Here is a 25,666-nt window from a genome sequence, read left to right on the forward strand (position 1 = left end):
AGACAAAGTAGGTTATGGGTTGCCATCCCTCCAAACGACTTCATCAGAACTGAACCACTATTAAGAGCTTTCATCTCATCAAGGGATTTTTAAAGACACACTGCATTGTAGCTATTTGTTAATGAAGGACTAACATTATAATGCTAAGTGGGACTGGTTTAGTACTAAGGTATGTAACAAAATGGTCACTTTTTAGCTAACACACTGTTTTCATCTACTTCTGCAGTTTTACATGCAAGCATGCTTTGGCTTGCTTGGCTCTCATGCATTTTTCGTTTCTTTTCCATATATTAGTAAATCTGATTTGTAAAGCATATTCATTTAAGTAAGAAGATAAACTATATTAAGTTTACAAAGGAAAATAAAAATGTTAGTTCACCCCCCAAAATAAAATGAACAGAAGGCCTCTATCTAATAAATTCAAGGAGAGACAGATAAATACAGCAGATTAGCTACAAAGAATGCAATTTGTTAGCAAGGGACTAGGATGTTTTCTTAAGCATTCTTTTTCTAATGAACATAGTTTTTTACATTACACTAACTTCTCCTTTTGGGGTAGAACACTGTGATACTCATCACTCATACCACAGACTGTCATATATTATCATGTAAACCCATTAACAGTCCTGCATCTAGGAATGTTAGGACTCAATGACATGGAAAGAGCTCTAATATCAGTGGTGGGTGTCATGCCCCTCTGATACATGAAGTATGGCACACACATCTTATAAACATGCAAATAATATGTTTTAAACAGACAGCAAACTGTCTTCCATAAGATTCATGTCAGATAACTGGGAAGCAGTCACAGTAATGCAATGGAAATAATAATCAAAATTTACAGGCAACTTGGAGGGAAAATTATGTTATAGACCAGTGCACTGGCAGCATGTTTAACTGTTGTTTAACTTCAGAGTGTTCCTTCACTAAATCATAAATGTAGCTGATAAGATAATAAAATAAACCAATTATTCTTTTATGTCAGCAGGTTATTTGATTAAGTAAACACCCATGACCTTACTGAAGAAGGTATCAAGCCTTGAAATATTCTGAGTCTAAATTAAAACATCAGTAGATAGTTTAGGGGAGCACAAGAACAGGCATCATTGAAACTATGAATAGTGTAAAAAGAATGAAGCTTGTATAGTAGATTCCATTAATGCCAATAAAAAACATTGACAGGAAGCAGGGTTGTCAAATGTCTTTCGTACAATGTGCCTAAAAGACATGTGGTGCCAGCAGGAAGGAGAGGACATGTTCATATAACAACAGAAATTTAATTTCTGTATATGATATATCTATATATATATATATATATATATATATATATATATATATATATATATATATATAAATACACACACACACACACACACACACACACACACACACATATATATTACATACGGGTCTACCTGATAAGATTTAAAACCCATATAATCGAATCCTAAATGATCAAGATGAGTGGAACGAAACTGCAGAAGAATGAAAAGGTAAAAGAACGAACTTCACAAAACCAAATAAGGCTGCCGAATTTTACCATCATATCCCACAATTCCCATAGATCTCAGCCACCACCCAACAGTCCGGGGCCATAAAATACTTTATGTTTCTGCAAACCACTGCAACCCACATACCCTGCAAATTAAATATACCAACTCCGGGATCACGCTACATTGAAAAAAGGGTAAACACGCATGCCCACATCTGTGCGAGAACCACCTGGTGCATTTTGCACATACAACATCCCCATTCTTTTTTTAAGTGGAACTGCTTATGTAAAGTCAATAACTTACTTTCAGTTTTGTTCTTTTACCTTTTCTTTCTTCTGCAGTTTCATTCATTTTGTCTTGATCATTTTGAATTAGATGATATGGGTTTTCGATCTTATCAGGTAGACCCATACAAATATGCATACATACTTACACAAAACACACACACATACAAAGGGTGGTATTCACAGTCTGACTTGATAATGACTGAGAGTCTGACATTATAAGGAAATAATAGATTGTCCAGACTGTTTGTCAGGTCCAGTACCACAGGCTATTATTTCACTATAATGTCCACTGTGGAGAGCATCATTGCAATGCTCTCTGTGTTTGTTTATCATTGAGAATTTTGAAAAATGTTTTTGTTTGCTGATGCTTTTTAGAATTAGTCAATTCTCTTGTTTACTTATTGAGGAATATTTTGCATTCTACACTCTTAGAAATGGCAATAATAGTCAGAGAATATGTGCAAATCATTATAGATGTACACGAGCATGTGTGGGAGGTATGTACTTATGCCTATATGTATATAAAGTAATTCCAGAAGGTAAGAAGGAGGCTTTCATTTTGGAGTGGATTTCCAACTGTAGTTGTCACAATTTCCTTTGCATTTTATCAAAGCAAACACCCGCATATATTAGACCAGTGATCTTCTTCTCTGGATAGGGTTTTGAGTGCAGTGTTCACATTTGCCTTGCATTTTAATGCAAAAGATCAGTAAGACACAGTATTTTAAAATAATTCAGAAAAGCAGCATTTGGTATTACAGTACTTTTTTGAATGGTATGGAGCTGTGTCTTTCTGCTTTGCATTTTATTAGATGAAGCATCTAGTTCTGTGTAAATTGTATATCTGAATTGTACTATTTGACTGGAACTGTGACATGAGGGTATCCTAACAGAGCTGTGATACTGTGGAGAGCACATTATAGCAGCGGAGAAAATGGAGGAGCTAGGTACAGAAAAAATGTATAAATGTCAGCTATCTTTTTTTAATTATTGAAGTGGTACAGTTTGCTAGTTATTTTATTAGCTGTTGAAAGAGCTGTCAAACTGCAATATTTGATAGCTATACTGGTAGATATCAAAGGAGATGTCAGATGAAGTAATATTTCACTTATATTACTTTCTAAGACAGATAAATAGCTTCCTTGGGGTTGGTTATATGCATGACACCTCATAAATAGAATATCAACAGCTCAGTAGCTTCTTTCTGAAAAATTACATTTCAAACAGCACACCATTGTATAATTTCCAACTACACCTCTCCCCAAAAGAGTTCACATTGCAAGATGTAGTTTTACATAACTGTCCCATTACAAAATGTTTCAGCTAGGAATATTTTGGTCATGCAGGGAAGCCATACATTGATGGTAGAATCTGGTGGGAGAGATAGAAGTCTATGATGCCTATAGGTGAGAGTATAGGGTACACCTGTGAAACAAGTCATGCCTGGATTACCCTGCAGTAAGATGCATTTTTTTAATATCTGTCCCCCAACAGATTATAGTCAACTATTTTGAACTTTGGAGTGCTCTACCAACAGTTAGTATTTTAATATAAAAATAGTTGAGCTCTGATCTGCCAAAACATGATCAATCTGAGTCCAATCCAGTGACTGGGCTCAGACATACAAACATATTTTTCTGAAGATGCAGTCACTAACACTCCACGTGCAACAGAGTTTGCCACCTCACTATAACCAACACTGAGGTCATGCAACTTCAGGCTGCTTTACAATTTTGCACTTTTGAGACACTTTTATTAGATCTGGTTCATGTGAGAAGGTCTCAGTGAGCCACAACCTGAAGAGCGAAATAAATACTCATAAAACCTTTGTGGAGTCAACTTGAAGACTGCTATAATTTAGTTCAGTATTGCACAACGTCCAGCCCTGGGGCCAAATCCATCCCTCGACGCAACACCATTTGGCCCCCAGAAAGTAACCAAAAATTTGTAAAAATATATTTTTTTTTTTTTTTTTTTTTTTTCCTTGTAATGGTAACAAAGAAGAGGGGTAGCACAAAAGTATCTATTTTATTCAAAGATTTTACAGAGGCTATTTGCTTTTCATGTGCCACTCTGTATAATTATTGATTGCCTGGTATTTAAGGCATGCTTGTTCCAATGTAACCAGTTTTATTCATTTGTATGATCTGTTTGGAGTGCTATGTTCAATTCTCTTGTGTTTGTGTCAGCCCTAGTGAGGACTATATCATCTGCTTATGTAGAAAGTTGATGCTAGCCAGGTCCTATGCAAAACTATTTATGAACAGGAAAAATAGAAGTGGTCCTAAAACTGACCCCCGGGAAACCCCTTTATGGCACAGACATACATCTGCAGGTGGGTAGCTAGATATAATGCTAAACATTATTTCATTTAGCTGTCTCAAGAGCTACAGACACATTTTATCTGAGAATCTTCAAAGCTTTACTTTTATTTATTAAGACTGTGTGATCAACACATTCGAAGGCCCCTTTTAAATCTATAAAAATAGCCCCTGAAAGTTTTCCATTTCCATGTTTGTACATAAATCATTAGTAAGCGAAAGGATGGCTACTACTGTACTACTGTACTATATTTAAGTCTTAAAGCCATGCTGCTTGTCAACTAACATATTATACTTAAGCAGGTATAATAAAAGTATAACACTTAATATGTGACAGAAAATGTTAACATCTGGTATTTAACACTATGATCTAAGGCAGTGTAGATTCACAGAAGGAAGAAGTAGTAAAACAAGTCTATATGATTTACTGGGTAAGCAGAAATGTGACTTACCCAAATTTTAGTAATTCATGCAATCTGTCTTTTTACGAAAAATAAATTAAGTAGTGCAGTTGAAACCAAAACATGGATAAGAGCTAGGTAAATACCTCAGTCATATTTTCAGCAGCCTTTAAGCATGGAACCTGTGTGTAGGTGAATCACAAGACTGGGAAATATCCATCAACAGACTGCCTGGGAAAACACAATGAGGCTGACAAAGTTTGAGGTAAAACAGGTAAAGAAGGCTGACAATATATGAGTCCATACTAGATAAAAACCCTTACCTGCAGTCAATATCATCCTATCTACTTAGGAAATGAAACGGCTATCAACATCATAAGAAGTCTAGTCATATTAGAAATAGTCCTAACCTTGACTTTATCAGCCTTTTCACCAGTGAAGATAAGTTTCAAATGGACACAATGTAGCTGTGCATAATTATATAACTTCAGTGAATTTAAACACCTATAATATGCCTTTTCACCAGCTTGCTTTCAGAATGTATACATCTGAAACTTTTTAAGTAGGAAATGTAGAAATAAATGGACAAGGAATATCTGAGAAACAAGATGAACGTCATAAAAATCCTGTTAGAAGGCAATCTGTCAAAAAGATCCAAACTAGGCCAGCACTTTTTATTGTCAAGTACAATTATTCAGGACAAACAGAGGCATTAGATAGCCAGCTAAAAGTATAAAAATGCAATATCTCAGCTATAAAATGCTTAATCACACAGGTATACATTTTTAAAAGTAAACATTCTAATTGTGAAGCACATTTTATTAGTTTCGCTCCACACTGGTTCAGAGATCCTACCCAAATCATGTCATCTAGCTTTGCTTCATGTATGCATGCATTCAGAAAACTTCTCGGGTACTAAATCATTAGCTCCAGATTTTCTTCTGGTTCTGTTTTTATTGAAGCTTGGCTTTCTTATTTAAGTTGTTAAATATTTTTAAAGGGATTTGACTTTATGAGTAATGAATGACATATTTCAGTTTCATTAATGAAAAGGTCTGTATGTTTAAACATTCCAATATCTACATCAACCTGAGGAGGAAACAAAAAAAGAGAAAGGGAAAATGACAGCACAAGATACTTTGATTACATTTGTAGTGAAATCCATTTGTGGTAGGAGTAGGTCATTGAATGAAACTATTTTTATTGCTAAAAACAGTAAAAGTGAAAGAAAAAACTTTTGGTTCAATTCTAAAAGGCTTGCTCTCAGTAAAAGTGACCACCTATACCAAGAGCAGACTGAGAGCAGATGTTTTGGAATCTGGTCCCCTTTGTAAGCCTGTTTATATACTGGCCTTACATCAAACTAAGTCACTTACACTGAGAGCAAGTGTTTCAGAATCAGGACAGACTTACACTGAGAGCAAGTGTTCCAGAATCAGGACAGACTTACATTGAGAGCAAGTGTTCCAGAATCAGGACAGACTTATACTGAGAGCAAGTGTTCCAGAATCAGGACAGACTTACACTGAGAGCAAGTGTTCCAGAATCAGGACAGACTTACACTGAGAGCAACTCTTTTGGAATCTGGCCCTGTTTTTTGGAACTGAAACTTAGTTTAATGGGCTTTTCTGACATCTACAAATCCAAGTGAAAAACATACATGCACCTGGTAAGTTTATAAATGACATAACCCTAAACCTAATGCGATACCAAAGTAATATGCATATCAAGTTATACAATCAATTTACTCAATCCATGTCTAAATATGTGATTGTGCTGACAAAAATTAATTCAAGACTTTGATTATGGAGAGTCATTGTAACAAATACGGGGAGATCAGTTTGTAACAGTTACTATGTGAACGTACTTTGACAGTGGAAATACTAAATACAAATGCACAAAATCTGCATGCTACAAAGCTTCCAGTGTCTTGTGACTATGTAAAAGAGCTAGACTCTTCAAAGTACAATCCCAAGGGAATAGACTACTGCAAATCTAAAGCTTTTCACAAGTGAATAAGCACACATTTTCTCAGTGAAATTTAAATCAGAATAAAAATGTGATTATTGTGGTCACAGTGGACAAATAACAAGAGCATGTGAATGAAAAATTCTTTACAGGAAGATTGTGTTAAAGAAGAAAAAGAAATCTTGACACTAACTACCATCATATTTTTGCTAAGAGTACATTTTCTTTAAATACTGTGCAAGCTTACATCAGTGACTGCTAAGCCATTCCTAATACAACTAAAGAATGACATCCAGTCTACAAATTTTGAATTAGGCCCTGGATGTACTATAACTGATTACTGAAAAGAACTTTACAGAAACAGTAACATTGCTTTTATATTGATTTTATACTGAATGGTTATACATGAGAGCATATAAGAGTGTAGGAATTTCTGTTGTGAAATTTGCTAATAAGAAACATAAATAAACATTACTTTTAATAACTATACAAGGTACTAGACCCAGCTTACATGAGTGAAGTTGGTTAAATTAGATTTCTTTAGATTGAGGAGAAATAAAGCACATTTTGAAAATTAAGCTCTACAGAAACTGCTTATGAATTTTAAATCCGTTTTTCAAATAAAAAATGGATATGCTAGAATGAGTCCTAGCTAGCATTCATGTTCAGGCAGATGACAAGACTTCATGCTAATGCAGTATTTAGGATTCTATTTCAAAAAAGCCTGAAGACGCAGACATAGGTAATCAGGTACTGATGTTGTTAGATACGCTCATCTGTATCATAAGGGCATATTGTCTTTAGAGGATGGACTAAAATAACTGAACTATTATTTATTTCATAGTATTTCAGAAGACTAGTGTCAGATATGTTGTATGTTAATGGGGTGGGGGTTCTAGAATCACAGTCCCTCAATAAACTCATTCAGTAATACTGAAAATGTTAACCCCAAATTGATCCTTCAGAGATTCGTAAGTGTGTAATAGACTAATGACCAATAAGGCCTTTTAAAGCTAGCCATGCATCCCAAATCTCTGACGAGGGCTGGTACCATTGATATGTGTAAGCAGGGGCTTGGGAGATGAAACATTTACAAGCAGAGGCCTGGAAGATAAACCTTTTAGAGACTGCCTGTGTCCATTAGAGATGCAGGTGCCAACCCAAGGATAAATTTTCTGTTCCCCATCCAGTTGTGCAAGTTACACTTGTACTGAGTCATGGAGGAACTTTACCTCACATGGATGGGGAGCCTGCACGTCTGGAGTACACACAATAAAAAAATAAGCTAGATCATGACATCATGATCTGTCATGGATCAGGATATAGAAAAATAAGTAAAGCTGTTTCTCAAATGTCAAGCAAACTGCAAGTCACCAAAGAATTTTCTTTTAACCCGTTAAGAGTGGCTTGAAAAGCTATTGTTTAGTCTGAATGTAGATTGTGTTGGCATATTCACAGGGAAAAATGTTCAGGTTTTTATAGATAATCATTCATACTGGATTAATGGATATAATCTGAACAATACTACTCTGCATGTAGCCACTGAAAACATAAGACAAAATTGTAGCACATATGATGTTTTAGAAAGGATAGTGTCCAATAAAGGATTTTGTTTTACCACTGTTGAATATGCAATCTTTATGAAGAGAATTTGGATTCAGCATGTAAGTCATGCATGACTTTATACTTCACTCAGTGACTGGCAGATAGATTGTTATACTGACTTTGAAGGAAGTGATGAAGACAGTGATATGTGAAAGTGTAGGAACAAAGCTTCACTTAGTTACAGAATTACAGCACAGATGATAACAGATTTATCTCAAGCAGAAATTATTTTGTCAACAAGGCTGATATCTATACTTAACACGTATTGCCAAATTCAAAAGCAAACATACAGAGTTTCAGAAAATGCTTTGGGTAAACATGTGGAATTGAGACTTTTAATGTCTAGACATGAAATATGTAAGACAAATCAGATGTTTGGTACTAAAATGGAACCTTGTGATAACTGAGTTGCTCGGGATATGTGTCTTACAATGTATTTACCAATCACATTTCATCTTTGAGTAGGCATGTGTGGCAAAGCAGAAAAAGATCTACTGGAAATGAACTAGCTTGTTAATCTGGAAAGGAGAGAAAATATTTAATAGCCAGTACAGAAGATCCAGAATGTTTCTATCAGAGACACCTGCTGTACCTACGGAAGCCACAACTGAGAAATTCCTCTCTGCATCTGTTATGGCTTAAGTGTGTAAAGAATCTTTACCTGTGTATGTGTGTTGCCAGACAGTAAATTTTATTCAGGTGTGCCTTTTTCCACCATACTTAGGCATTCAAACAACACAAGTCATGCAATTACATGACTGAAAAACATGTTAGATAATAGCAAATCACCAAACATTTTTTCCACAGGAAAGAAAAAGAATTCTGCCTGGTTTCCATGAAATTGTGGTAATCTAACCAGACATTCCTTTAGAAAATGACATTGAAACCTTGAAATGATAGACCAATGTCTGATTCCTTATTAGTCATTTATGTTGCAAATTGTATACAATTTGAATTTTTCAAAATGTAAGAGAATGAAACAAATATTTGTTTATGCTAAAGTTATAGTTCACAAGGGATATCCATGCATAGGAAATACAGTGTAATATCTTGGCAATTAAATAGCTAAGCTTGTTGGTACATATTAAACAATAAACTTTCTTGTATGGGTTATACTTGATTACTTTCCAAGCAAGCTGGTTCTAAACTTTTCTCCTCAACAGGTCACCTAGTTATGTTAGCTTTGCACAGGCATCCAGATGTTTTATCAGCCAATAAACTGCAATTACTGGTTATGCAAGTTATGCATTCACTACTGATATTTGGATTTCTTTATACCTGTTACTTTTTATAAAGGTGTTTGGAATTTATTTATATTACAGAAGTAGCTTAAATATGAGATGATGACATAGCTTAGAGAGCTTTGGACAAAAAGTGGCTCAATAGCGTGCAGGTGACTGAGATGCTAAAATGTAAGAAATCAGGTCAAAAGAATGATTGGGCAGCCAGTCAGCTGAAAGCAAGCACAGCATGTAGGTAGACTGGAGGGAAACAAGCAAGCACAGTTCAAATAAGCTTCAAAGCCCTAAACTGGTTTAGATACTACATTTTTAATTGATTGTTTTGTGTGAAATAGGACCAACTCTCACACACTGCTTTATTTTCTAAAGATGTACCCAAGGATCCATTTTGTCATCCCGTCTCTTCTCAGCCTTCATTAACAGCATTCTTACTCATTACAGCTGAGTGTGCCTCCAAGCATTTCTGCAGTTACCTCCTATTGCACCTCTAAGTGTCAGATATTGCTTGTTCATATTAGCATTAATAATTCCAAAACCATGCTACATAAAATGTATCAGAATATTTGATCTTGAAGCATACATGATGGCAAACACAATTGTATTGATATTTGACCTATGTCAATGAGTATTTGTTAGAATTGTAAGGTGATAACTTCATTTTTTAAAGGCTCAAGACACACCCTCTGGGAGTTAAAGGTACACAATCAAAAGAGCAGTACTGGGGATAATGAGTTAACTGCCACAGTGGCCAATCATCATACATATGAAATACATGATTATTTTACATGAGACCCCCTCCTGCTCAGTAATCGAAAAGGAACTACCAAAACATCTGTTCCTTCTATCCAAAAGACTTTCAACTTCTACTACCTAACAGGATCAGAATGTCAAAATTAACCAGACGCTCCTCTCATTGACAGATATTTCACATATTCTTTCATCAGAATGCAGAAGTACTATTGTAAAGGAGATTCTCCAAGCATAAGTAAATACCACATTTCTGAGCCTTCAAAGACAAAATAAATACATAACCTACAGACAATAAATAACTTTGTATGTATATTTATCACATACATAACCCACAGACAATAAATAACTTTGTATGTATATCTATCACCTTAGCCTTCAAAAAGGATCACAGCTGTTCTATATAAGCTAAAGCAAAATGACTACCTATAAAACAAAGGTCTCATCTACTTCTAGCCTACTTCATATTCAAACTCCCACAACCTCAGTCTTTCGTTTTTCTATGTAGTTACTTAACAATCCCCAAGCTCTCAGTTTAGGTCACTTTCCCCATTAGGACCAGCACTCCAGACAGCATGGCCAAACTACATATTGTCAACCACAGATTCTGTTCAAATGTCCTGAAACTCTGGCCATCTTCACCTTCAACCTTATATGAAACTCAGTCCTATACTAAATACAAATCAAAATTAGAAAAGAAATAAAGGAAAGAAATTTCAGCAGAAGTAAAGTCTATGTACTTTTCTTTCCCAGAAATTACCTGACCACCATTTTCTGAAGTCCTACCCACATGTATTAATTGGAAAATGCCCATGTTTGTATCAGTCTTGTAGAAAGGTGATCCAATTAATTGTGGAAATTATTGCACAGACACTCTAATCTCACATTCTAGCAAGATTCTCATGACTATTTAGTGGAGATTATAGCCATACTTGGTATTTAAGTAGTCAGAAGTGCAAACAGAATTCAAGAAAAGGCGAGGAACAAGAGACAATCTTGAATATGAGATGGTTGCTTGTAAAGGCAAAAGATTATCAAAAGCATAACTACACCTGAAAATAGGAAGACCTTTGACTGTTAAAACAAAAAGCACACACTGGAGCCAGAATACGTTGAGCACTTTCGTCCTGTTTATTACAGAACTTCTTCAGAACAATAAAATAAATTACATTAGACTTTTGACTGTGTAAATTTTGAAAATTATGGAGGACACTGAGAAACGTTTATATCGTAACACATGATGATGCTGATATACAATGTTTACACTAATGAAGAAACATTTTGAACAGAATAAGGGGAAACTGAAGTGTTTAGAATTGAAGCAGGTATGTGATGCATACTATCCACAAATGTTTTTATTTGCATGCAGACTAATCAACAGAGAAGCAGGATTGTATGAATAAAGTCGAGGTGTAAATTCTGGAACAAGAATTATTAACAACCTTCATTACTTTACTGGATGAACATGAAGCCTATCGGAAATACCTGCTTATCCAAGCTATGGCATTTTCAATAATATCATGCAGATTTGAAAGTTGGATAATGAAAATAAATAACATAAATAAAGCCAATGCCTTTGAATGAGGGTTTTGGTAAAGAATACTGCCTATACCAAGAGCTGCTAAAAAAACTAATCATAAAAACATTGACTCTAAATATTCAATAAAAGATCAGATGACAGTACTCTGACTTCCAATTTTTGCAAATCATGTCAATAGGAAAATCAGTAGAAAAAGCATCATACTTGTCAGGGACAGAGGTTAAAAAAAAATAAGTTTCATCTAGAGATCATAATAATAAAAAAATATGTATATTAGAGGAAGACCCACAATCTAATGGACTGATAGAATAACAACAGTGAGAGAAGCCACATTGTCACTGATTAGTCATCTAACTGAAGGCACAATACAGTTCAGGGCAACTAGTTATAATATCACCATTAATTGACATCGACTTGATGACATCCACCAACACGTATAACCAATATTTAATCAATTCATTAAAACTGAATTACATTTTTGAAAAAAACAAATATCCACTACAACCAAGTAACAAAAGAAACTGAAATTCCAGTAAGTCAGCAGAAACAGAGCCGGACTCAAACTCTTAAACTTTTGTTCGTTTTTAATAAACCACAAATGTCTTCAGAATAAATACATGAAGAAAAAAAACACCATATATACTGAACACATGTCAAACTCCACCAATAGCAACCATTAGTCAATTAAACAATAAAGACATGTTAAAAAGTATATAGCACTAAAAATAAAATTAAAAAAATATATGTCTTGTTAAAATCAAATCAACTTAAATAAACTGGAATATGTTGAAACATGGAAATACAATCATAAACTATGAAGAATCTATAAAAAATCCATTAAGGTCTTTGCAATTGCAAAAAGCACTTAATATTGATAGTTTCATTTAATCCTAGTGGGTAATCAGCTCTTAAAGCTATATGCCATTTACTCTCCCTGCCAGGAGCAGCCTTAGGTCAACTGGTGCCCTAGGCAAAAGGGCTCCACGGTGCCCCCACCACACTACCTGGTGCCCCCATCCTGGTCTATCTACACCAAATAAATATTGGAAAAGTGCCCCTGTGAGAGCGGTGCCTTAGGTGGCTGCCTAGTTGGCCTATGCCTAAGGCTGGCTATGCTCCCTGCACTCTAAAAAGGCTTTGAAATCACAGACAAAAGCCCCTGAAGCAACAGCATCTAACACAAAAAATGTGTACTTTTTAAAATGATCACATACCATAGCATGACGTGCCGATGCATTTGTCTTGTCCTTGTTCCTAATTGCTAGAACATGCTCATAAATCCTTTTACCCAGGTTCCTAATAGTTTTACCTATATAAAAACGTGTGCATGAACTGCACACAGCAATGTAGACAATGCAAGTAGAATCACAATTATAACAACTTCTGGTGTTCCTTATGGTTTACGCTTGTACAAGTTTTCAAACTGTGTTAAACAAAGGGATGCCTTGTACCAAAAACTAGCCGAGTTATTTAATGGTACAGGTTTGGTTTTAATGAACACGCTTGTCGATCATTATAAAACCAACTTATCAAAGCTGAGGATTGAGATGGAGACTAGACGCCAAAATTAGTGAGTCTGAATCTTTTCTTCAGCTGAAGTCATTGTATGATGGCATTTCTGTGAAAGTGAACAGACAAAAAGCCACTATTGTAAATAGAAAACAGGGCAAGCTAAAGAGAGATCTTGCTGCTTATAAAGACAGTACAGCATATCCTGTATATAAGAGTACTTCTAACACACAGGGGTCGGTTAATACAAGTGTAAATGCGAATAATAGCTCACCATCTGTGGTTTCTACTTCAGCAGTTTTGTCTGTTGCTAATGATGAGGTTGCCTCTAATAGTTCCTCTGAGCCACAAACTGTAGTCCCTTCAACATCCACTGCTAGTGGGTCTTTTTTAGTAGACAAATTGGGGAATCAGAAGACTCCAAAGTGGTCCAAGAATGTTTATAATGTCAAGAAAGAATGAGGGAAGAACAAGAGGAAGAAATACTAAATTTCAATATTGACATTGAACTTAAGTGGTTTGACTTTGTCTCAAGACATTATTACTGTTTTGGAACATGGTATTACCTATATTCCATTAAATAATATCAATATTACTAATTTAATAGTGGATTTTAAATTGTATTTGAGAAAATTAAATTTAAAGTTCATTTTTGATGATTTATCTATGCAAAATGTACCTATGGAGGGAACAAAGTTTAGAAGTACTTAAAATCCAGCTTTGTGTCCTCCATTACAGGTTTTTGGGACACTTTGTGAAAAACATTTTAGGAATCTTAACGGTGGTCATAATAGCTTCCCAAATCTTACTATTAGTGAAAAAAGATCTTTATCTGATTTAGCTTCCAACCAAGATTTTAGGGTGATGAAGGCTAATAAGGGTGGGGCTATAGTCATCATGCAGTCCATGGATTATGATAAACCAATGTTACAATTCTTAAGTAATTAAGGAAATTATAAGGAGGTCACACTAGAGTATGTTCAGAATTGTCTTAAAATGGTAGATTGTTTGTTATTTGATCTTTTTTGTCAGGGCAACATCAGTCATTCTACCTATAGAGATCTACAGGTAGAATATCCTAGACTAGCTTTGCTTTTTGGTATTCCCAAGATACATAAAAGCAAAATAGCCCCCCACCCTTTAGGCCAATAGTGTCAGCTATTAATTCCAAGATTGAACCAACTTCTATCTGGTTAGATGACATTTTAAATCTTGTTGTCCAGAGTTTGAAGTTTTATCTCAAAGATTCCTGGTACTTATTGGAATTATTGAGTAATTTCAGTAATATCAATACACCCTTTGTCTTTGCATCCTTGGATGTAACTTCGTTATATACAAGTATCTACCAAGAAGTTGGGGTTGATTTTTTTTTAGAGAGTACTTAACAATCCATACTCATTTTGATAACGATAAAATAAATACTTTGGTTGTTTTGATGGAGATTGTTTTAGAGAACATTTTTTTTTAAATTTGGTACACCTGTGTTCCAACAGATTTCTGGAGTGGCCATGGGTTCCAGGGTGGCGCCATCTTTTGCCAACCTTATCATGGCTATGTGGTAGTTAAAACTTCTTGTCACCCACCCTTTGGCCCAAAAAGTGTTATTCTACAGGCGTTATATAGATGACCTCTTTTTTTGTGGCAGGGGGATTTTGAGAGTTTCTCTAGATTTTTGGAGGACCTCAGTAGTTCCACTAATTGTTTAAAATTCACTTTTGGTGGGTTTGGTAATGCTATCGATTTTTTTGGATATATATTTGGAGTTTGATCCAGGTAATTCCATTATTTCTAGTAGAATATATAGAAAGTCTACATTTGTCAACCAGTACCTGCATAGAGAAAGTTTACATCCACAACATAGGAAAAGAGGGGTTGTTAAGGGGCAACTTATATGATTAAGTCATTTAACTAGTGATGAATCTGATTTTATTTTTGAAGTGGACAGACTTGTACACTTTTTTTGTACAGAGAGGATATGACTTTTTTTTGGTTAAAGAAAATAGTTTCTAAAGTCATGGCTCTACGTGAAAATACAGCTCATCTCATTTGGTTGGATAGCATGAATTTACATTGTGCATCAAGGCATTTTTCAGTTGGTTTTGAATTAGCTTTTCCTTTACCAATTTTTGATGGCATGAACATTATTAGAAATATTATTAGAGACAACTGGAAGGTTCCTTTAGGTCATTCAAATTTGGTTAAGGTTTTAGGCAATAGCTTTTGTTTATATATAAAAAAGTGGTCAATATTAAGACCATTTTGGAGAAAGATGCGTCCAAATTTAATATTGGTTGGTAAGCGTCATTTGGTACTTTTGCCTGTAGCCATTGTAGGCAATGTGAATTCATTGCAAATTCTAGTTCTGTTGAACTTACACATTATGAAAGAATTTTTTGGGCCAGAAATCATTATACTTGTGATTCTACTTGCATTGTCTGCATTGCTGTGTGCAGTTCATGCACACGTTTTTATATAGGTAAAACTATTAGGACCCTGGGTAAAAGGATTTATGAGCATGTTCTAATGATTACGAACAAGGACAAGACAAATGCATTGGCACGTCATGCTATGGTATGTGATCATTTTAAAAAGTACACATTTTTTGTGTTAGATGCTGTTGCTTCAGGGGCTTTTGTTGGTGATTTCAAAACCGTATTAGAGTGCAGGGAGAGCAAATGGCAGATAGCTTTAAGAGCTGATTACCCACCAGGGTTAAATGAAACGATCAATATTAAGTGCTTTTTGCAATTGCAGAGACCTTAGTGGATTTTTTATAGATTCTTCATAGTTTATGATTGTATTTCCATGTTTCAACATATTCCAGTTTAAGTTGATTTGATTTTTAACAAGACATATATTTTTTAATTTTATTTTTAGTGTTATATACTGTTTAACATGTCTTAATTGTTTAATTGACTAATGGTTCTATTGGTAGATTTTGACGTGTTCATTATATATGGGTGTTTTTTTATTCATGCATTTATTCTGAAGAAGTTTGTAGATGATTAAAAATGAACAAAAGCTTAAGAGTTTGAGAAAAGCTCTATTTCTGCTGACTTACTGGAATTTCAGTTTCTTGAATTATTTTTTCGCATAAGGTGGAACAATGGTAATCCACCAACATTTTTTCTACCTCTCTTTCACTCTCTTTTTTATTTGTTTGTTTGTTTGTTTGTTTATATTCACTTCATATTCAAAATCTGTAAATACTGTATAAGGTTGCACATAATCTGAATTATCAACCATTATATTACACTACAAAACCCTACAATATCAACAAGCATGGTGTACATATAGACTCTATCTCCAGCCTATATCTCTCATTACGTAGCATAATACAGTCCTTACCTATGCTGATCTATTGCATGTATCTCTAGGGTTGACTTTTCATGTCTGTGCTGTATATACTGCATAGTTTATGTAATTTATCTGTTTTCATGAGATTTTTGCTGAATTGTATATCATCAGTTATTAATCAAATTGTTCTGTTTTGCATATCCTGTATTACTTTACAGACTTCTCTATGTTTTGTATTCATTAGGATGGCATAAAAATGATTCATTTGAAATAGTGTCCTAGCCTGGAAAACAAATTTACATAAACAGATAGACAGACAGACTGATGGATAAATAAATACATAAAAGATAAACAGACACGTAGATAAATAAGGTAGTTATAGGAGAAAGCAGGTACAGAAGGAAAAACTAGGCAATAGAATAAGTTATAAGATAGAAGGATAGAACCTTAAAAGGACCATAGGGCACTCTATATATTTGAAATGGTCACAAATGGTGATGGATTAGAAAATGCAAAAGATGGAAAAGGAAAGGAAAGAAGAAAGAGTGATGCCGGAGGTATCACAGAAGATAAATCCCAAGTAAGATGCTATGAAGGGGACCAAGAAAGAGGATGAAAAAGATGGAGAAAGGAAGGAGTAGTGGGTGGCAGTAAGAGGATAAAGTGAAAGGTCACGAGGCCAAGAAGAAAGGTGGGATAGTTAATCTCCTAGGTAGATTTCAGAGGATGTACACAAGTAAAGAAAGAATTAGAAGTGTAACTGAGAGGAGTAATAACTTAGATGTAGAAGGAATAGCAGCTAAAAATGCAACCTAGATATTGTAGGAAACTAGGGAACTGTTAAGAGTTCTAGTGGTCAGAAACATTTTAACATAGAATGGCAGTTTGATATGTAGTTCAGAGTGCTGATGTCAAGTGGCACAGAAAAATATCATTTGAGAAAGGCTTCAGAGGAAAGAGTGGGAAATGAATAACATTCCCATTGGGTAGCAAGGAGTGATCCAGCCTATATCTCTCATTAATGGTAAGTATGAGCATTGCTGATTTGGTGGGAGTACCTAAGGAAGATGTGCAGTGAAGTGCAAGGAATCTGGACAAGACATTCCATGTGTTGGGGTGTGAGGTAGCATTTTTAGAGGTACATATATTATGTGTAATTGTGTAGGGCTGGTACAAGGTAGGAAGAAACACATACAGAAACCCTGTACAATTCACAGATCACATGCAGCTGCCAACTGAGTCCTGCTAATCAAATGGTAACCTGCAATAGTCCAGATATAGAGCTAGATGTGATCCACAGACAGAGAAGTATATAACAGCTTTTAAAGCTATTTTAGCTTCTTGTTCCTGTTCTTGAATGGCTGGTACTGCCTGCTTTTATGCTCTTCCATGAGATTAGAGTTTAAAAGCACTGAGAGTTGCACAGGCAAACTTTAAGTGTATTTCTTATATCAGAAAGGTGCATAACAAAGCTGTATTTTCCCTCATTCAGAGAGTAATTATGATACTCCCTGTACAAAAGTACTTATTATGCAAAGATAAAGAATCCATAATATCAATGGATGCAATAAGATCTTTTATAAACATTTCTTAATTAGTAGTTTTTCTCATAGATTTGAATTGCTCATTATTGTGACTATACTGCAACAATCAGCATAACTAAACATCAAAATCCTTGATAAAAATATATAGAAGAAATATAGCATGATTTAATATTAGGATTTCCACTGATTTCCAGTCCATGCACAAGACAGAGAATGTATATCTTATTTATGGGATGCAGGCATTGTTTGCAAATATTTGTAAATCCCTTAGCCTCCTCTGAGTAAATTGTTAAACAAGTAGTGTGAAAAGGAGATATAAACAAGAACAATGCTGCTAAATACTGAAAAGGTTATAAATGCATCAGTGTTATTGAAGTACTCAGAATAGTTACAAATACGCCAATGTTAAAGTGCAGTGACATCATTAAGCCACTTGTATTGCAAAAGATGCCAGTGAGCAGTTGTGATCCTGCAAGAAAGCAGATTAGCTGCCAATGGATCAAGAGCATTTATAAGTACACATCAGAACAGCAGCATCATTTGTGATTATGATTTGCATTACTCTCCATTCATATACAGGCAATAAGAGTGTATGTTATGCATAGAACTGTAGGCAGTGATTGAAAATAGTTATAAACTTCCCAACCACTGTACAAAATAGCATGAAAAAGTAGATACGAACAATAAAAGTATTATGAAATACTCACAAAAGTTACAAGTACACCAATATTGTTGAAATATTAAAATAGTTATAAGTCCACCACTCTTAAGGTACCATCATGAAGTTAGTATGCCATTTGCACTGCAAGTCAAGAGATATTTTCCTGCAAGAAAACATATAAGGTGCTAGTGGGTCAAGAACATTTTTGGTACACAGAAACATGCTCAGACAGAAAATGAATTGTTGACAGAAGTACATGCATGTGAAAATTTTCATGAATCAATATCTCTGTAGTACAGAAAATCAGAGGAAAGCATATTTGTCTTTGTACATGTCACCTCATAGCACACAGGAGGATGTTACTTAATAGAGGGTTGATGGTTTAAACATGAAATAGAGACCAGAACAAGGAAGTACATACAGAAGGTCATTCATTATGCTATGTTTACAAGAAGAGCATGAAGAAATGTTAAAAGAAACAGAAACTCTTTGTGTAATACAGCAGTTGCTAGTGACCACAGGAAAAAAATTAGAGATGTACTGACTCCTAGAAATTCAGCTAGTGTTAAGATGTTATGATTAAAGGCTGGCTTAAGCAATCACTGCGAAAAAAAAAAAAACAGTAATTTCTCTTTCACAGAAGAAAATAAGTTGTGTCTAGGATTTAGTATTCACTGCTCAAAAATAATAGTTCCCAATCAATTGAAACAACGGATGCTACAGAGCATACATGCATCACATCAGGGAGTTGTAAAATGCAAAGAAAGATCAAGATGTATAATGTTTTGCCAAGGAATGTTGACTCAGATAGTACAAGCAACACATAGATGTGCCATTTGTAGTGCATGACATAACAGCAAAGAATAGTAAAAGTTAACTGATGTCTTCCATGCTCATCTTAATGCTGAAAAATATCTTTGTCCAGGAGTCAAAGTGGGTACAGACTTGTTTCAGTTCATAGAAGCAATGTATTCTTTTGCTGATTATTATTTCAGGTTTCCTGAAGTATTCAAGCTGACAAATACAAATGTAAATCTGACTAGTCCATATTCTCAAGAAGGATAATAACTGATGGTGCCATATATGGCAATAGTGCACAAGACAAAAGTCAGGAATTTAAAGGATTTGAGTGTGAGTGACGATTCATGCATAAATTATCCACTCCACTTGATTGTGATAAACATGGACAAGAGAAAAAACACCAAAACAGTGACACTATCATGAGAAGGAGCTGTAGTAAAAATCTCTTTTGATAGTCATCATGCAGTTTTGGAATACATGGATAGTTCATTGAAGGGATTCAGTTTGTCAAAAGCTTAATTGTTAATGTGAGAATTATAGACAAAATAATTATATTCATGTTAGTAGCTTGTAGTATGGTTTGTGATATTCCAAGGATGTTATTCATCAGCTCCAGAAACAATTTCTTTTTGTTTTTGTTACATTTTACCTGGTTTGCTTTTGCTCTGTTAAGCTGCCATTTTTTGTTGTTTCGCAGTAAATTTGACCCATCTTGTCATCAATACTTTTCACAATAAACTGATCATACTCTCTCATGCCTTAGAACAACCACTCCACAAAATTATCCTTAAAGAATTGGAACACATGCTCTTTAGAACTCATAAATGCCTTATGGCCGTGCAAAATATGGAACATCTCTGATTCTGACTGACAGCCATAGAAAATGTCCTTTGCTACAAATACCTGGCAGTTTGGTTAGGTCCCGCATTTAAACAAAAATGAGTGACAAAATTAATGATCTAAGGGAATTCTGGTATGGTGGAGAATGCTTAAACAGAATGAGATAGCACTCCTGAGCTGAGATATTTGAAATGAATGCATAAGCTGGTAACATTTGACTAAGAGATCATGTTTTCATGTAAAAAGATTGTGTATGACTACAAAAGCTAAATTCTGGAGAATAGAAAGGCATAATTTATGTATCAGTATGTTAAAATGGAGAAAAGAGCAGACGATTGTATGGTCATGGAAGTTGACAGACAGCAACCGAAGGAGCCGGATGAGGTCTCAGACAAAATGACCATGGAAGAAAAACTCTAAAGAATGTTCAGAGGTGCACAAGATGAATAGAATTTGGGAGGAATACATACAAAATAATGACAAGAAGGAAGAAGAGACTGAGCAGATTGTGGATACAATCCAATGAAATAAAAGCAATACTCTAATAAATATGGAAAAGAAGGGAAGATTGCAGGAGAAAGAGACCACACAGGAAGAAATGAGAGCAAAGTTAGTGGAACAGGAAGATTGTTTTGTGAAGAAACACTTTAAGATTTTTCATAATTCCTGAAAAAATAGAGAACATAGACTGCTAAAATATTATGTTGTATTGCATTATAAATTGATTGGGAATAGGGATAGAGAACTTTAAAACAGCACACATGGTAACCCACAAATTGTACTGAACAGAAAGATTCCATGGCCTGTACTGTCAAGTTTCAAACATCTGAACAGAAGTAATATGTGTTCTCAGCATTATGTCAACAAGGGCAGGTGCTAAAAGTAGACCAAACATTAATTTATGTAGATAATGACTACCCCATTGTCATCAGACAGCAAAGAAATAATTTGCTGTCTGGCATTAGAATTTGCAAAGAAAAGAATTGAAACAAACTGCTGCACCTGATGGCTCTGTGGGTGTTAACCCAGATTAGAATGAAGACCAACTTAGTGGTCAAGGCATCTTGACCTACAAAGAGAAGGTGCAGTTGAAAAATGTATCCACAAAGACAGGAGTAAATTGCAACAGGTAGATAAGAATGTAACATTTTCCAGGAGCATCCAGATGTTGGCAATGAAACCATTCCTGTTGATTGAGATGAAACTTCTAGAAAAGCTGAAAAATATGCAGGACCCCCCACCACCACCACGACTGACAAATTATAAATGAGGCATAGATGGAATGAGAGATGGGCTAAAGAATTAGAACTTAACTCAGAAGGATGTTAAATAACTTATATTGTATGCAATAGAACTTCTGGATGATGTACATACTATGCATTGCCTTACGCTTATTTTGTTTAAAGTTCAGTATTATTGTAGAAATTGAATAAAGTGCTTAGAAGAAATTATGTGATGAATAAGATGTGGAGAACTAAAAGATAGAAAGTAATTTTGAAGCAATGGTTTGCCTGTGCATAAAGTCTTGGAATGTGACTGGGCTAGTTAATGAACAAAGCAAGGAGCACATCTTGATTCAAGGCCGAATCAAGAAAGAATCAGGCACAATCAGGGCCACTTTCAAAATATTAGTACTATTAACTTGAGACATTGACAGAATAAGATAATGTGAATTAATATCAATTGTTTTGAAGTAAAAAAGTCTATAACTCTAATTGTGATCATTACTTATTAAGTGTAATTCGCCACCTTTTCTCCAAAGAAATCACCAGTTTTAGCAGGGATTAAGAGGGACAGGATTAAAATTTTAGTCAAAATCAGGGACGTCCCTGAAAATCAGGGGCAGTTGAGAAGTACAGCAGCTCTAACTCTGCCCTAGCCCTACACCTTACCTTAAAAAAATACCTTTCCAAAGAATCAGTAATATTCAGACAAATTTGTTCTACTGTAATAGAGGGGTCATGGTATAAATATTGCAAAAGGAATTTTTTCTTTTTTTTTGAGTTCTTTTGTACGTTTGTTGATGGAGATTTTTGCCAAAATGAATGTTCAAATGATTTTTCTTGATATTTTCTATACACCATTTAAACAGTTTAATAATGTATACTATAATCATAGATATATATATATATATATATATATATATATATATATATATATATATACACACACACACACACACACACACACACACACACACACACACACACACATATATATATATATTAATCACACGTATATAAAAAATGATGACAATCATGTGATCATGGGGCTATATTCTGTGTAAGTTACACATGTTGGTCTAACGATGCCTGCATGATACAGTTGTCATTATTCTCTCAAGGCATTTCTATTAAGTATGTCACTCCCACATCCAAAAGGCTGAAGCAGTGCATATAGTTTAAATGCATTATTACTATATAGTGTCATTATGTGATGAAGCCTATTCCTTTAGAGGGAGCACCAACCAATGGAATGCTTCAACAGCTGTCTTTCCACTGTTTCAAACTCACACATGGTTCACTGCTTACCTATTTGTCTTTCCCTGCAGATATGCTGAACTCTGATAATTTATTTAATTATTGCTTTTGTTTACTGGAAAAGTCTGACTGGGCACAAGTCCAATTTTCAGTGGAGGCCTGGGGTGAAATGCTCGATTAACACCCCTGTATGATGCCCTCAGATCTTTATAACCTAGATACATAGTCCAGTGTGCAGCTACTGTACATCTTTTCCTTCATTCTCAGATGCTGCACAGTGAAAGGGCGTCTATTTCTCATCTATCAAGACAGTCTAAGCCTGTGCTGCAAATGTCAAAAAATACTTATGTGATACAAAAATTAAGGGAAGTAGTAACCATATATATCATTTTACTTTTGTGTGCATGTAAAAATATGATAGAAAGTAATTTAAAAAGTTTAAGCTTAACAAAATGTAATATATCTTAGGCAAATTTCCCCTAGAGGTATAAATAATACTTCGGGCCAGTAGTCTACTAAAACTAACCCATGCAATAAAGGATAAATAAAACTAAATATGCAAATAAAATAAATAAAGATAAAAACAAACAGGAGAATTACATAAAGCATGATATATTTACTGTGAATATCATTAGCATTATTTCAGTATATTCAGCTAACATTTTTTGTATAAAGAAAATAAATGTACCTTTTCTTCCTTAAGCTTAGTATCCATCATCTTAATTTGATACATGTAGCAGTATGGCAAGAATTTGTGATTTGTAGGTGGTGTATCCCATTGTAGAGTAAAGCTGTCCTCATGCATTATCGTTGTAATATTTGATGGGCGACTGAGTTTTTCTGAAAAACAAAATGCATATCTTTACACAAACCACCAAAGTTCATTACAGCACTACCAATTAATAAAAGAAAAGAGAAAGAATCTATGCCTTACCAATGACATAAATATTAAACAGTTCGTCATATGGCTGGATGGCTGTTTGTACACTTGATCCATTGATATATACTGTAATTTTGGCATCAGGCTTAAAGTGTAGTTTCACATTGCAAATGTGACAGCCTGTGTGTCTCTTCCAGTCATCCTTCATATACTGAGAGCATTTTTCAATATTCATTTCATGCCTAAAACAAAAATATAATTATTTTACAGAATTTGAAAGAAATACCCTGTTAAAATTAATATGAAAATATACTTACTCATAAAACATGGAATAATAGGTGTCTTTTGGGGATTTTGCACCAATGTTCCAAGTACAGTTTAGACAAGAAATATCATATATTATACATGATAAATTATTGACTGATGTTCCATTATGGCCTGCAAAAAATTTGCAAAATAAGTGATCTGTTGAGAATATTGAGTTGTATTTGTATTTTAATAATGTTTACATGACAGTTAAAGCAGACTAAAATGTGATGCAAAAATATGCTATGATTATCAGTGGATAAAGCTTAAATACAGTGAGTTATATGCTCTGCATAGTAAAGCTTACAACAATAGTTTTTAGTCTAAAAATATCCTAAACAAAAATATTTAATGTAACATATAGTTAGCATTGCTGCCTCACAGCACTTAATTCTGTGGTTCACTTCTTTGTGGGGATACCTTTTAAATGGAGTCTGCATATCCACCCTGTGTTCACATGAGGTATTACTGTGGCTCTGATTTCTTCCCACATCCCACTGTTGTACAATAAAAGAAGTGAAGATACTCTAATTTGCCCATAGGTGCAGGATGCAGGTCATGTGACAGATGTTATATGTGTGTGTGTGTGTGTGTGTGTGTGTGTGTGTGTGTGTGTGTGTGTGTGTGTGTGTGTGTGTGTGTGTGTGTGTGTGTGTGCGTGCGTGCGTGCATGTGTGTGTGTGTGTGTGTGTGTGTGTGTGTGTGTGTGTGTGTGTGTGCGTGCATGCGTGTGTGCATTCATCCTGCAAAGGAGTACTGAGAAAGACATTCGGGACAAGATTCATTGGCTTGAGCATATTGAGGATCCAGCTCCTTGTAACTACATTGGATTTAAGTTGGAAAAATCAGAGGGAGACAATAAAAAATATAGTTACTGTTTCCAAAAATACTCAAATACTTAGCACTAATTCATGCACATTAAGTAAATGTAAAGAAAGCAGTAACAAAAGTGAATGCTAGCATGATATTATAGTAATGCAGAGTATACTGACAGAAGAAAAATGCTTGGATAAATAATGAATTCAGTTAGAAAAGCAGTGTAAACCCTGTATTGTCAGGACAAAGATAAATTTCTAACCATTTACAATGATGCTGATATACTATTAGTGTATAAAATATTAATATATTTTAAAGGCTTTTTTTGCTGACCAAATGTCTACTACATATGTCTTCTTTAGAACTGTGAGTGGATGTATTTCTCCTGTTGCGGAATTAGTTTCTGAAAAGATGAACCTTTTTTTTTACAAGTTACCAGTTGAACAGTGCAGCAACCAAAGCTGGCATTTTGCATTTTTTTTAAACAAAGACTTATCATCTATTCATGATTATCCATATCATTAGCCTTGAAATAAGGTATTAACAACAGATATTCCACACCCCTGTTCTGCTGTCTCATTTAATTATAGTGACAGGTTACCAAACTGAAAATGTCTTTGCAAAGGTGTTATGCCACTTCAGCCCCAAAAACGGAAGTTTTGACCCTACATCCTCTAAATTTACTACCTCACCAGTTGCACAAATTCTGAAAAAAGGGGAAAAAGTAATTATTCCCTTTCCTTCAGTCTGGTTCACTCTCAGTATTATTAATTTTGGAGATAGAGGGTGTGGGGACAGAACCTGTAACTGGGAGTAATGGGATGGATGAAAGCTCCCTGTTGTTAAATGCATAGCAAGAAGGAAAGACATGAGGAGCTAAAGGCCTTACCTTCTTTCTTGGAGAAGCAAGAGATGAATATTTTCCTGCT

The 25,666-nt window shown here is 34.7% G+C and overlaps 1 protein-coding gene across 1 annotated transcript in view; it reads right to left on the minus strand.

The window, feature by feature from the left end:
* The window catches only part of IL5RA (interleukin 5 receptor subunit alpha), a 194,986-nt gene that overhangs the window by 141,654 nt on the left and 27,666 nt on the right, over positions 1-25,666 (minus strand). Inside the window, exons 3-5 of the mRNA XM_044076405.1 lie at positions 23,933-24,053; positions 23,670-23,857; positions 23,424-23,575 (exon numbers count right to left, since the gene is read on the minus strand). Of these exons, the coding sequence (XP_043932340.1) occupies positions 23,424-23,575; positions 23,670-23,857; positions 23,933-24,053 (461 nt within the window). The remainder of the gene's footprint in view (positions 1-23,423; positions 23,576-23,669; positions 23,858-23,932; positions 24,054-25,666) is intronic.

This window comes from Protopterus annectens, chromosome 7.part0 (genome assembly GCF_019279795.1).
Source record: "Protopterus annectens isolate FY-2018-M chromosome 7.part0, PAN1.0, whole genome shotgun sequence".
NCBI classification, from domain to species: domain Eukaryota; kingdom Metazoa; phylum Chordata; order Ceratodontiformes; family Protopteridae; genus Protopterus; species Protopterus annectens.